At 45.7% G+C, this 14,222-nt stretch overlaps 1 protein-coding gene across 1 annotated transcript; it reads right to left on the reverse strand.

Annotated features, from left to right (window-relative positions):
• Window positions 1-991: 991 nt before the first annotated feature.
• On the reverse strand, window positions 992-8,767 carry LOC140738465 (polyubiquitin-B-like). The gene is made up of 4 exons (XM_073065766.1): window positions 8,551-8,767; window positions 6,625-7,093; window positions 2,812-2,819; window positions 992-1,798 (listed from the first exon to the last, which is right to left on the reverse strand). Exons 2-4 carry the CDS (start codon window positions 7,079-7,081, stop codon window positions 1,331-1,333), a joined length of 933 nt encoding a protein of 310 aa, XP_072921867.1. The 5' UTR covers window positions 7,082-7,093; window positions 8,551-8,767; the 3' UTR covers window positions 992-1,330.
• Between the last annotated feature and the right edge of the window lie 5,455 nt (window positions 8,768-14,222).

A 14,222-nucleotide genomic window follows, 5' to 3' on the forward strand; every position in this document is an offset into this window, starting at 1 on the left:
GCGGTGGTCCACTGTTAGTCTGCCCTCTACCTTCATCTGTTTGGCACAGGCGACCCTGCCAAGAGCCAAAGCAAAAGGCCCTCACTCCAGCCAACTAAACCCTCTGGGTCGTTGAGGCTCACCAGCCTCCAAGCCCTATGACAAGGTTGTTGTCCTCTTGGAATAGATTTACCTGAGCAACCATTACCTGTTTGAGAGGTCAGGTGGACGTTGCGAATGCTCAGCGTAAGCATATTAAAAACTGTGGGATCATATAGTTTGCAATGATTTTCTTAATATGCAGAATTATCTTATGGCACGTGTTAATGCCTTAATTACCTTTGGGATTCAGCCCCAAAAATGAAAAAATGTTAAACCAACAAATCAATTTACACCCAATTCTTAAAATGCACGGACTCATTGATAGATTTGTTTCTTTCACCTCTTCTTGACCCTGTTGGGGTCTTTTAAAGTTCTTAAAGGAAAAGAAGGGACAGTTTTGAAACCTTTATTTAGGGGTAATTGATTATTCGACCTCACTACATCAGCAAAATTGGAGGTGAGTTTTAATTCAGAACCTTAATACCATCTGCCCCAATCAAACCTGTTTGCATTTCAATTAGATCAATATCCAAGGCAAGTGGCTGGCAAACATGCAAATGTGTTGGAAGAGAGAATTGATACTGTAACTTTCAAAAACTGTTTTCACAATTCCATGCAGAATGATGTAGGAAAGGGAATAAGTGAGGTAAGGGTCACACACAGTGAGGAATGGTGACAGCAGGACTTCAATATTTGCTTTCAGGACTTCAATATTTGCTTAGGATATAATAGGAAAGAATGCAGAATAGCTAATATAATAATTCCATTGTGTGAAGTGTGTCATGTGAATTGGGGTTTTTGGAAATCTTGTACATGGTTCAAGTGCCACAATCAAACTTTGGTAAAGTTACTTCATCTCTTACCAAGGTGTACAGACCTAGATGAAAGCAGTCACACAGAAGTGCCAGTGTTCATGCATTTGAACTTTTATTTAAAAAAATCATTTCAAATCATATAGAAAATTTAAACAATGAAATTGCAAAACATTTAAAAATTCATCTAATCTGATTTCATTAAACTTTTAATGCTAAAATGAAAACAAAAGTCCATTGGAAGAATGCAGTAAAGCAATTAATTCTTGAGGACCTTAAAGCAGTAAGTCATTCCCCCCAAACCCAAGTTTTTATTAGGATTTGTTTTAAAACATTGTAGGATAAAGTAACAATGTGCTAAGAATTGGTCTCATTTAAACTGAGCAACAGAATATAGGAATGCAATAAATTATTTTTAAAATGTCCGTAGGAGTAAATCAGCCTCCACGTAGACGGAGTGTCAGAAAGATGGTGGTTCGTGGTCTGATGTTGTAGTCGGAGAGCAGTCGGCCATCCTCCAACTGTTTGCTGTTATAAACCAGGCGCTGCTGTTCGGGTCTGACGCCCTCCTGCCGATGGACCTGCTCTTTAAAACTCTGCACGGTCTCAGAGGGCAGCACATCGTAGGTCGTGGTTTTCCCCTTGTCATTCTGGAGAAATATCTGCATGGATTCCTCTTTCCTGACCAGCAGCATCACGGTGGGGCTGGGGTTGAGGTTGTAGTAGCTTAGGCTTCTGTTGTCCTGCATCTCCACGCTTTGACCATTTTGTACCATCAGACGCTGTTGGGAAATGGGCACATTGGTCTTTTGCTGGATTTTCATCTTGAGAGTCGACACTTGAATGGAAGGGTCGACATCAAGTTCGATACCCTCGCCGGTGATAAACTTCACCTGAAGTCTCATCTTGTCAAATCGCTGTGGAGAAATGAGAAGTGATTAGAGAGTTTTGCATCACATGGGTTCATGAACTCTGGTGTATTAAGGTGGCATTTCCTGTAATATCAACACAACCTACTAAGATCTGTAGACAAGCGGGAAAAGACAGACCCCTCTTTCCCCAGCAGATCTAAATGTGTGACAGGAATTCTGAGCTGCAATTCTGACATTTGACGGGAGAGGGACCCCGTGAGCCGCTGAGCTTTAACAGTTTTGCACTTGATCTGATCAGCGGCAAAAAATATGTAAATAACACATTGGGACCGTTTTAAATGTGCCACTTGTTTAGATTTCTAAGCCAGGGCCTTTGCAACTGTTGCTTATTGTAAAAATACTGTATCACCTTTGTCACATCGCGTCAATGGTGCACCGGGGAGAGTATTCCAACTTGTTGCATCACCGTCTGGGATGGAGGGGCCACTACACAGGGTCAGAAAAAGCTGCAGGGGTGGTAAACTCAGCCAGCCTGATCATGGGCACCAACAGAGGGCATCTTCAAAAGGTGATGCCTCAAAAAGAAGCCACCGATCATTATGGGCAAGTAGGTCATGCCCGCTTCTCATTGCTACCATCAGCGAGAAGCCTGAAGACACACTCTCAACGTTTTAGGAGATGAACTAATGAACTCTATTTCTGCCTGACACACGCGCGCGTGTATTTGTGTGTGTGTGTGTGTGTGTGTGTGTGTGTGTGTGTGTGTGTGTGTGTGTGTGTGTGTGTGAGAGAGTGTGTGTGTGAGAGTGTGTGTGTGTGAGAGTGTGTGTGTGTGTGTGTGTGTGTGTGTGTGTGTGTGTGTGTGTGTGTGTGTGTGTGTGTGTGTGTGTGTGGTATTATAATTTAAATTATTTATTGTGTACTTCACTGTACTGCCGCCGCAAATTGCCAAGTTTATCGATTTGTTAGTGGTGATCACCCCAGTTCTGATATTAAATCGATTCTGCTGCGAATGAACTCCATTTGACTTTCAAACAAACATTTACCCCCCCCCCTTCGCTTTCCTGCACAGTCAGTGTTCACTCCCGACCCCGACCCGAGTTGCTCAATTCACAAATTATTCTCGTGACATGAGCGAAGATCTCACGCACCGTTTTAACAAGACCGTCACTGTACATTAGCCGATTAACGGGTTTCACCGAACCGTGAGCCTATCAATCTGACAAGCAAAAGTGGCCATTCGGCCTGCACCGTTATTCTGTGATATCCCGGATGATCTGTTACCTCGTCGCTAGTTGACATTTGTCGCTTATCTATTGCCCCCTTTCTGCAAAGTTAATTTTCCACTAACATGTTCTCGCCCCGTGGTTTGTCAACGGTAGAGACTACATATCCCACCCGCTTCACAGGATGTTAGTAATTTAAATTACTGTATATCGTATAATGTTGTAAATAGCCAGATAAAAATGAGAACTTTGAGATAATCAAATAAAGTCTTACAAGTTTTGTCGACAGTACAGGAAGTCAGGACGAATCTGAAGAAAATCTGATCTGCAGGTTTTTTCTTTGCCCTTTACTCCACACCGACTTTCAGCTCTGGTCCGGGTAAATCAATAGAAATTCTTCACTGCTGCTATCGGCATCTCCGCTCCCGCAGCTCTGCGTCTCTCCGCCTCCCTCCCCTCGCTTTATCTTCGGCTCCCGTTTCTGAACGTCACGGCGCCGCTGGGCTGATCTTCAGCCGCTGTCGTTGTGTTGACAAACAAACCAATCAGGTTCCAGCCGGAGTTTCGTTTCTGAAAAACTCCCCGCAGTGTGTTGGAAACGTGTCCGCGCTGTCACAGGTCTGAACGCTATCGGCTGTTTAGACTTTCGGATTCCGTTCTGCTGTCAGCATCTGGAACAGTAACACAGACACAGGAAAGCCGAGAATGAGAAGCCCCATCTTGACCGAACATAACCTTAAACGAGTCATCTCTGAATACATTTATCTGGTTCATTCAGTGACAACGTAAGTGATAAAATGCACGGATCCACCCAAACAATATGACACAACTCTGCCCCATCTACATCACCCCTATTTCCCCACCTTTCTTGCCCATCTGCCCGTGGGCAGAGCAGCAGGAGTGTTACCCCGTTTCCCAAGTTTCACCCCATCCAGCATATCGTTGTTGTTGTTGTTGTTCCTTTGGGGTCAAAGATGACCACGACTTCTGTCAGGTGGAGGGTTTGTGACTGTGGGTCTGGAGGTGACTGGGTGAGGCCAAGCCGGGCCCTGACAGCTCGCCCACATGTGGGACACACGAGGGTAGGTGCTGCAGTGGAAGTGGGGGTAGTTCGAGGTTTGCACGCGGCGCGTTTCCCAAGCTTCACCCCATCCAGCATATCAATCTTTTCACCGTCCGCCATCGCCTCCGTGATTCCACCATCTGCCACACATTCCGCTCTGCACCTCTTTCTGCTTTCGGCATGGACGCCTCGGTCCGCCACTCACTGGTCCTCAGGTCCCTCTCCCCACCCCACCTCTCCCTCCCCCACCAGCGGAACTTTGTGACTGTAGGATGTGTTACAGCTGACCTCACCAACGGTCAGCCCAACTCCATCAGCAACCAGGGCCCTAAAGAGAGACCCAAGAGATCCATCCTACAGATGCCGGGAATCTTGAAGAGCACGCCAGAATTGTTGGGGCAAATCAGGAGGCCAGGCAGCATCAATGGAGGGAATGAACATCCATAATTCAGTCGAGATCCTTCATCAGGATTGGAAAGAAAGGGGGCCGAAGCCAGATGAGGAGGAGGGATGAAATAGAGATAGAGTATAAATTAGTGAGGGGGAGAACAGATGAGTGGGAGTGGGGATGATGTGAGAAGCTGTGAGGTGATAGGTGTAAGCGCTAAGGGCCTGAGGAGAAAGGAATCTGATCGGAAAGGACAGTAGACCATGGAAGGAGATGGGGAACCTGGGAGGGTCATGAGGGTGGGGGAGGAAAGAGGTGAGAGAATCATCAAAATAGGGAAAATTCTAAAGGGGGAGTGTTGACCAGAAGTTGGAGATTAATGCCGTCAGGTTAAAGACTACTCAGACAGAGTATGAGCTATTGCTCCCCCAGATTGTGTTTGGCTTCATCGTGGCAATGTCCTAAACTGCCCTTCCAGGTGAGGCGGGCCTTCACGTGCACCTCCCTTGGCTTTCTTTATTGTATCAAGTGCTTCTGATGTGGTGTTCTCTATATTGATGAGACCAGGTGGAAATTAGGCTGGGAATCTCTTATCAGATTCCATCATCTGCAGCTCTTTATCGCCTACACCCATCACTTCCCAGCTTCTGTCACCATCCCCACTCTCCCTGTTGCATCCGCCTATCATCCCTTCGCCCCTGGATCCATCTGGCATTTTCGGCAACAATGAAGGACGTCCATCTCCATCTGTAGAGAAGGATTCTTCATTGCTGTTTCTGTGACAATTGTTTATTAACCAGTGTGGGTTATTATCCGTGAGCTGAACACCTGAACCTGGAGGTGCGGTGGTCCACTGTTAGTCTGCCCTCTACCTTCATCTGTTTGGCACAGGCGACCCTGCCAAGAGCCAAAGCAAAAGGCCCTCACTCCAGCCAACTAAACCCTCTGGGTCGTTGAGGCTCACCAGCCTCCAAGCCCTTTGACAAGGTTGTTGTCCTCTTGGAATAGATTTACCTGAGCAACCATTACCTGTTTGAGAGGTCAGGTGGACGTTGCGAATGCTCAGCGTAAGCATATTAAAAACTGTGGGATCATATAGTTTGCGATGATTTTCTTAATATGCAGAATTATCTTATGGCACGTGTTAATGCCTTAATTACCTTTGGGATTCAGCCCCAAAAATGAAAAAATGTTAAACCAACAAATCAATTTACACCCAATTCTTAAAATGCACGGACTCATTGATAGATTTGTTTCTTTCACCTCTTCTTGACCCTGTTGGGGTCTTTTAAAGTTCTTAAAGGAAAAGAAGGGACAGTTTTGAAACCTTTATTTAGGGGTAATTGATTATTCGACCTCACTACATCAGCAAAATTGGAGGTGAGTTTTAATTCAGAACCTTAATACCATCTGCCCCAATCAAACCTGTTTGCATTTCAATTAGATCAATATCCAAGGCAAGTGGCTGGCAAACATGCAAATGTGTTGGAAGAGAGAATTGATACTGTAACTTTCAAAAACTGTTTTCACAATTCCATGCAGAATGATGTAGGAAAGGGAATAAGTGAGGTAAGGGTCACACACAGTGAGGAATGGTGACAGCAGGACTTCAATATTTGCTTTCAGGACTTCAATATTTGCTTAGGATATAATAGGAAAGAATGCAGAATAGCTAATATAATAATTCCATTGTGTGAAGTGTGTCATGTGAATTGGGGTTTTTGGAAATCTTGTACATGGTTCAAGTGCCACAATCAAACTTTGGTAATGTTACTTCATCTCTTACCAAGGTGTACAGACCTAGATGAAAGCAGTCACACAGAAGTGCCAGTGTTCATGCATTTGAACTTTTATTTAAAAAATCATTTCAAATCATATAGAAAATTTAAACAATGAAATTGCAAAACATTTAAAAATTCATCTAATCTGATTTCATTAAACTTTTAATGCTAAAATGAAAACAAAAGTCCATTGGAAGAATGCAGTAAAGCAATTAATTCTTGAGGACCTTAAAGCAGTAAGTCATTCCCCCCAAACCCAAGTTTTTATTAGGATTTGTTTTAAAACATTGTAGGATAAAGTAACAATGTGCTAAGAATTGGTCTCATTTAAACTGAGCAACAGAATATAGGAATGCAATAAATTATTTTTAAAATGTCCGTAGGAGTAAATCAGCCTCCACGTAGACGGAGTGTCAGAAAGATGGTGGTTCGTGGTCTGATGTTGTAGTCGGAGAGCAGTCGGCCATCCTCCAACTGTTTGCTGTTATAAACCAGGCGCTGCTGTTCGGGTCTGACGCCCTCCTGCCGATGGACCTGCTCTTTAAAACTCTGCACGGTCTCAGAGGGCTGCACATCGTAGGTCCTGGTTTTCCCCTGGTCGTTCTGGAGAAATATCTGCATGGATTCCTCTTTTCTGACCAGCAGCATCACGGTGGGGCTGGGGTTGAGGTTGTAGTAGCTTAGGCTTCTGTTGTCCTGCATCTCCACGCTTTGACCATTTTGTACCATCAGACGCTGTTGGGAAATGGGCACGTTGGTCTTTTGCTGGATTTTCATCTTGAGAGTCGACACTTGAATGGAAGGGTCGACATCAAGTTCGATACCCTCGCCGGTGATAAACTTCACCTGAAGTCTCATCTTGTCAAATCGCTGTGGAGAAATGAGAAGTGATTATTGAGTTTTGCATCACATGGAATCATGAACTCTGGTGTATTAAGGTGGCATTTCCTGTAATATCGACACAACCTACTAAGATCTGTAGACAAGCGGGAAAAGACAGACCCCTCTTTCCCCAGCAGATCTAAATGTGTGACAGGAATTCTGAGCTGCAATACTGACAATTGACGGGAGAGGGACCCCGTGAGCCGCTGAGCTTTAACAGTTTTGCACTTGATCTGATCAGCGGCAAAAAATATGTAAATAACACATTGGGACCGTTTTAAATGTGCCACTTGTTTAGATTTCTAAGCCAGGGCCATTGCCACTGTTGCTTATTGTAAAAATACTGTATCACCTTTGTCACATCGCGTCAATGGTGTACCGGGGAGAGTATTCCAATTTGTTGCATCACCGTCTGGGATGGAGGGGCCACTACACAGGGTCAGAAAAAGCTGCAGGGGTGGTAAACTCAGCCAGCCTCATCATGGGCACCAACAGAGGGCATCTTCAAAGCTGATGCCTCAAAAAGAAGCCACCGATCATTATGGGCAAGTAGGTCATGCTCGCTTCTCATTGCTACCATCAGCGAGAAGCCTGAAGACACACGCTCAACGTTTTAGGAGATGAACTAATGAACTCTATTTCTGCCTGACACACGCGCGCGTGTATTTGTGTGTGTGTGTGTGTGTGTGTGTGTGTGTGTGTGTGTGTGTGTGTGTGTGAGAGTGTGTGTGTGTGTGTGTGTGTGTGTGTGTGTGTGTGTGTGTGTGTGTGTGTGTGTGTGAGAGTGTGTGTGTGTGTGTGTGTGTGTGTGTGTGTGTGTGTGTGTGTGTGTGTGTGTGTATTATAATTTAAATTATTTATTGTGTACTTCACTGTACTGCCGCCGCAAATTGCCAAGTTTATCGATTTGTTAGTGGTGATCACCCCAGTTCTGATTTTAAATCGATTCTGCTGCGAATGAACTCGATTTGACTTTCAAACAAACATTTACCCCCCCCCCTTCGCTTTCCTGCACAGTCAGTGTTCACTCCCGACCCCGACCCGAGTTGCTCAATTCACAAATTATTCTCGTGACATGAGCGAAGATCTCACGCACCGTTTTAACAAGACCGTCACTGTACATTAGCCGATTAACGGGTTTCCCCGAACCGTGAGCCTATCAATCTGACAAGCAAGAGTGGCCATTCGGCCTGCACCGTTATTCTGTGATATCCCGGGTGATCTGTTACCTCGTCGCTAGTTGACATTTGTCGCTTATCTATTGCCCCCTTTCTGCAAAGTTAATTTTCCACTAACATGTTCTCGCCCCGTGGTTTGTCAACGGTAGAGACTACATTTCCCACCCGCTTCACAGGATGTTAGTAATTTAAATTACTGTATATCGTATAATGTTGTAAATAGCCAGATAAAAATGAGAACTTTGAGATAATCAAATAAAGTCTTACAAGTTTTGTCGACAGTACAGGAAGTCAGGACGAATCTGAAGAAAATCTGATCTGCAGGTTTTTTCTTTGCCCTTTATTCCACACCGACTTTCAGCTCTGGTCCGGGTAAATCAATAGAAATTCTTCACTGCTGCTATCGGCATCTCCGCTCCCGCAGCTCTGCGTCTCTCCGCCTCCCTCCCCTCGCTTTATCTTCGGCTCCCGTTTCTGAACGTCACGGCGCCGCTGGGCTGATCTTCAGCCGCTGTCGTTGTGTTGACAAACAAACCAATCAGGTTCCAGCCGAAGTTTCGTTTCTGAAAAACTCCCCGCAGTGTGTTGGAAACGTGTCCGCGCTGTCACAGGTCTGAACGCTCTCGGCTGTTTTACTTTCGGATTCTGTTCTGCTGTCAGCATCTGGAACAGTAACACAGACACAGGAAAGCCGAGAATGAGAAGCCCCATCTTGACCGAACATAACCTTAAACGAGTCATCTCTGAATACATTTATCTGGTTCATTCAGTGACAACGTAAGTGATAAAATGCACGGATCCACCCAAACAATATGACACAACTCTGCCCCATCCACATCACCTCTATTTCCCCACCTTTCTTGCCCATCTGCCCGTGGGCAGAGCAGCAGGAGTGTTACCCCGTTTCCCAAGCTTCACCCCATCCAGCATATCAATCTTTTCCACGTCTGGGAATGCCACAGGTACAGGGAAGCCGAGATTCGAAGCCCGATCTTGTCCGAACATAACCTTAAACGTGTCATCTCTGAATACATTTCGGTGGTTTATGAAGTGACTACATAAGTGATAAAATGTAACACAAGAAAACAACTGTGCTCCATCCCCGCCCCACCGGCACTTTGCAGCTGATTTCAGCAGCGCTCACCCCGCCTCCATCACCAACCGGGGCCCCACATAGAGAAGCCCAAAGGGATTCTACAGATGCTGGGAATCTTGAAGAAAACACAAAAAATGTTGGGGGGAACTTAGGAGGTCAGGTAACATCAAAGGAGGGAAATGGACAGTCCTTGATTCAGTCCAGATCCTTCATCAGGATTGGAATGAAAGCCAGAATAAGAAGAGGGGGGTAGGAAGGCAGAGGAGGTGAAGCATAAATTGGTGAGGGGTGGACTGCATGGGTGTGGGAGTGGGGATGATGTGAAAAGCTGGGAGGTGATATCTGGAAGTGGTATGGTGCTGATGAAGAGAATAATTGATAGGAAAGGACAGTGGACCATGGAAGTAGATGGGGAACTAGGGAGGTGGGGGAGGTAAGTGGTGAGAGGATTACTAAAATGGGGGAAAAAGCTAAAGGGGGGAACACAGGGGAGTGGGTATCTACTGGAAGTTAGAGGTTAATGCCATTAGGTTAAAGACTACTCAGACAGAGTATGAGCTGTTCCTCCTCCAACTTGTGTTTGGCTTCATCGTGGCAGTGTCCTAAGCAGCTCTTCCAGGTGAGCCGGACATTCACATGCATCTCCTCTGGCCTTGTTTATTGTATCAGGTGCTTCCGTTGTGACATCTTCTACATTGGGGAGACCAAGTGCAAACTAGGCCTTCCTCTCATCAGATTCCTTCATATGCAGCCCTTTATCGCCTCCAGCCATCATCTCCCAGCTTGTCCCCATGTCCACTCTTCCTTCCTCCATCTGCCTATCATCCCTTCTCACCTGGATCCAGCTTTTGGCCCACCCTTCTGCTCACTTCTTAATATTGGCCATCTCCGTCCTGTCTTTCAGTCCAGATAAAGAATGTCACACTTCCATCCATAGATGCTGCCTGACATACTGAGTTCCTCCAGGATCTCATCTGGAGCTTCACACTTAGCAAGTTCTGAGTTGATTGTGAAGCTTTCATGTCGGAAATTCCTGGGACCCCGCACCAGTGGCACAAGTCATTTGGAGTGAGACTTACTTCACTTTCCCACTCTTTGGTGCTCCTGTGGCCCAGATAAATGGAATTACTCCATCTATCTTCCCTTCTGCTTATTCCTCTGAAACACTGAACAGTAGTAAATGTTCATTTCCAGGACTTTGTCACTTTGTCAGATTGTACTTGTTCTGTTGTGAAAAATGTCACCAGAGAGACACTGAAGTTTGTGGATATAGAAGTGTTTTATTCAACAAAAATGAGCAGCCGGCATCATATTGAGACACTTGTGAAAGAAGAGGCCTGCTCTACCCAATATTACATGCCATTTTATATGCTAAAGATCAAAGGTAACAGCAGGACAATTCTACAGTTTCAATGTATGTACAATGCTTGCTTTGAATTTCATATAGTTATCACACGCCTCCTTCTTTGCACCCACAGTCCAGACACCCAAAATGAACTCTGACTCTAGGCTACATTCATGCATATGCAGACATCGGAGGTCTAATTGTTCTGAGTTGTGCTTTCAATTCAATCTGCAATCCACATTGAAGTCAGAAGATTGGTTGCTGGTGAAATTAATATTTGCCAACTCCAGAATACACCCCAACAGTACTCCTTTAGAGAGTCATTGCAATTCAATGAAGAAATGGCCACCATGTCCATGCTAACCACTAAGCTCCGATTTTATACCAATCCTACACTCATCCCTTGTTTATTTCATAGGACCCTGTGTGGGAGATCCATATCGCATTCATTAACAAAAAGTCTTGGCAGAGAATCTTGATAAAATGTTCTTACCCAAAATTCTTCATAGAGAGCATCCTCACATCAGCCATTACTATCTGGTTTGGTGCAATACACAAAAACTACAGCAAACTGTCAGGTCAGCAGGAAACGTCACTGGCTGCAGTATACCATCACTGCAGGGGTTGTATGTGTCCAGAACAAAGGAACAGGCAGAAAAAGGCATGGTGGATACTTCCCACCCAGCAAAGTCCTTCAGTTGTTTGCTTTGATTATGAGAAGATTGGAGTAAAGATGTCTTACTCATTTATGTAATACCATTATTACACCGCAGCTGGAGAATGATGTAGACGGTTGTCTCTCTAGATAAGAAAGAATATACACGCCATTGAGGTAATGTGGTCAAGATGAACTTGACTACCTTCTGGGATAGTGAGCTTGCCATTGAGTATTTATAGGCAAGAAATGAAGGCCCAGAGATGGTCTGTCCTGAGGTTGGAGACCAGCCGGACTGTGTGAGTGGGTGGGAAAGGGACTGTTTTGCTTTAATTGTTGCTATTGCTACTTGTACTTGTACCATTGTTCGAAAAGGAGCCAATGCCTTGTACCAAATCCCCTTTTGGACACCACCGTATCCTCATCTTGGAGTGTGACCATCCCACTTCCCCAGAAGATGGTGAATGGCGATGAAGTGGGAATGGCCCCCCTCCCGCACTGCAGCAAAATGATTCCCCCAGGCTGTTGCTCTCAAAGCAGGGGAGCACTTTGTGCGGAGACGAATCCCTCGAGCATCCTTGACTGACACAGGTAGAAGACAGAGGCAGTGGCAGTGAGAGTAGGAAGTACAGGTGGTGGGGACTTGCTGAGTGAATAGGATATTCAGCTCCTTTTTGTGGTTCCCCGCAGAGTGTGCAGAAGGCTAAAAAGTCAGCATCAAATAGAGTGGTGACATGGAGCAGGTAACGAGAGGGTTCAGGGTTTGTGCACTTGTAGGGAAAAAAGTGAAAATGACGGGATCAGAGTGAAGCAGAGGGTGAGGGATGTGACAGGCATGCTGCTGTGAGAAGGGTTGGGAAGGATGCATTCGGTGGAGGAAGAAAGGGCAGGAGATGATTGCATTGGCTGAGCCCAGGCAGGACACATCAGGCTGAACCTCAGTAACATAGGCAAAATGGTGGAGGAACTTGGCAGGTCAGGGAGAAACTATGTAAAGGAATAAAGAGTCAATATTTCAAGCTGAGACCCTTCATCAGGAGTAGAGAGTAAGGGGGAAGAAACCAGAATAAGAAGATGGTGAGCGGGGAAGGAATACAAGGTAGAGGTGATAGGTGAAGCCAGGTGAGGGGGATGGGAGAAGGAGGATGAGGTAAGAAGCTGGAAAGTGATAGGTGGAAAAGGTAAAGGGCTGAAGAAGAAGGAACCTGATAGGAGAGGAGAATGGACCATGGGAACAAGGGAAGGACTAGGGGCACCAGCGGGAGGTGATAGGCAGGTGAGAAGAGAAGGGATAGAAGGGGATCAAGAATGGTTAATGGAAAAAAAAAGAGTTTGGTAGAGGTGAGGGGTTGGGGTGGAAGAAAAATTGTGGGAAGTTAGAGAAATTGATGTTCATGCCATCAGGTTGGAAGCTACCCAGGAGGATGTGTTACTCCTCCAACCTGAGAGTGGCCACATCATGGCATCAGATGAGGCCATGGACCAAAATGTCAGAATGGGAAAAGGTAGTGGAATTAAAATGGTTGGCTACTGGGAAATCGTGCTTGTTGCGGATGGAGTGAAGGCGCTCAGCAAAGCCGTCCCCCAGTCTACGTCAGGTCTCAATGAGGCCACATCGGGAGCACCAGATACAGTAGATAACCCTGACAGTGTGGCAGGCGAAGCGTTGCCTCACCTGGAAAGACTTCTTGTGGCCCTGAATGTAGTGAGGGAGCCGGTGAATGGGCAGGTGTAGCACTTTTTCTGGTTGCAGGGATAAGAGCCAGGAAGGAGACCAGTGGGGAGGGACAAATAGACAAGAGAATCATAGAAAACAGAAAGTGGGGGTGGGGGGTAGTAGGGATGTGTTTGGTAGTCGGGTCCCGTTGAGGATGGCAATAGTTGCAGAGAATATTGTGTTGTATGAGAAGGGTCATGGGGTGGTAAGGGCAAGAGGAACTCTATCCCTGTTAAGGTGGCGAGAACATGCGGTGAGGACAGATATCCAGCAACAGGAGAAGATGTGGTTGGTAGAGGACAGAAAACCCTATTCCTTGAAGAAAAGAGACATCTCTGATGTTCTGGAAAGCCTCATCCTAGGGACAGATGTGCAGAACATCAGAGATGTCACCCCACCCCTCCGCGCTCCACAGGGATCGCACTCTATCCTATCTCCTCCCAGCTTCTCACTTCATTCCCCTCCCCCAATTTATTATTCTGGTTTCTTCCCCTTTCTTTCCAGTCTGGGCCCCAAACATCAACTGTTTATTCCTCTCTATAGCTGCTGCCCGACCTGCTGAGTTCCTCCAGCGTTTTTGGTGTGCTACTCTGGATTTCCAGTTTCTGTGTAGACTCTCTTGTGTTTAGACTGAGCCTCAGCAATGTTAAGGTCGATTTTAATTTCATATGCACAGGTGCAATGAAAAACTTGCACCGACACGGAGTACATATCGGGACAGGTGAGGAACAGCGAGGAGGACAGGGTCCCTGAACAGTGGGTGGAGGGATCCAAATTCTGATATACAAGTTCGTTCATTTTGAGATGCGAGACGTGTTTCAGAGGAGGGCAGTTTGCCCCGTGGGTTGCAATGTTATTGCGGGTGACTGAATAACTAGAGCGAGAATCTGAGTGAAAGATGCTTTTTAAAAAAAAACAACTGATCAGCATACAGTGAGTCAGCATCGATGGGGCCAGGAAAAGCGATGGAAAGAAAAGGAACCGAAACTACGGCATTATCCACTGATAACGAAGTGGGTGCGGTGCTGCCTTTAATTAGCTCGAGCGATGACAACCAACCAGACCAGTGACGTGTATGAAACTTAATATACCGGCAGATTTGTCCTCCACGTTTCACTATATTAGA

Source organism: Hemitrygon akajei, chromosome 14 (genome assembly GCF_048418815.1).
Source record: "Hemitrygon akajei chromosome 14, sHemAka1.3, whole genome shotgun sequence".
Taxonomy (NCBI): Eukaryota; Metazoa; Chordata; class Chondrichthyes; order Myliobatiformes; family Dasyatidae; genus Hemitrygon; species Hemitrygon akajei.

Excerpts from the sequence above, each read along its gene's own strand:
- LOC140738465 (XM_073065766.1), bottom strand. The coding sequence starts at position 7,081 with ATGAGACTTCAGGTGAAGTTTATCACCGGCGAGGGTATCGAACTTGAT.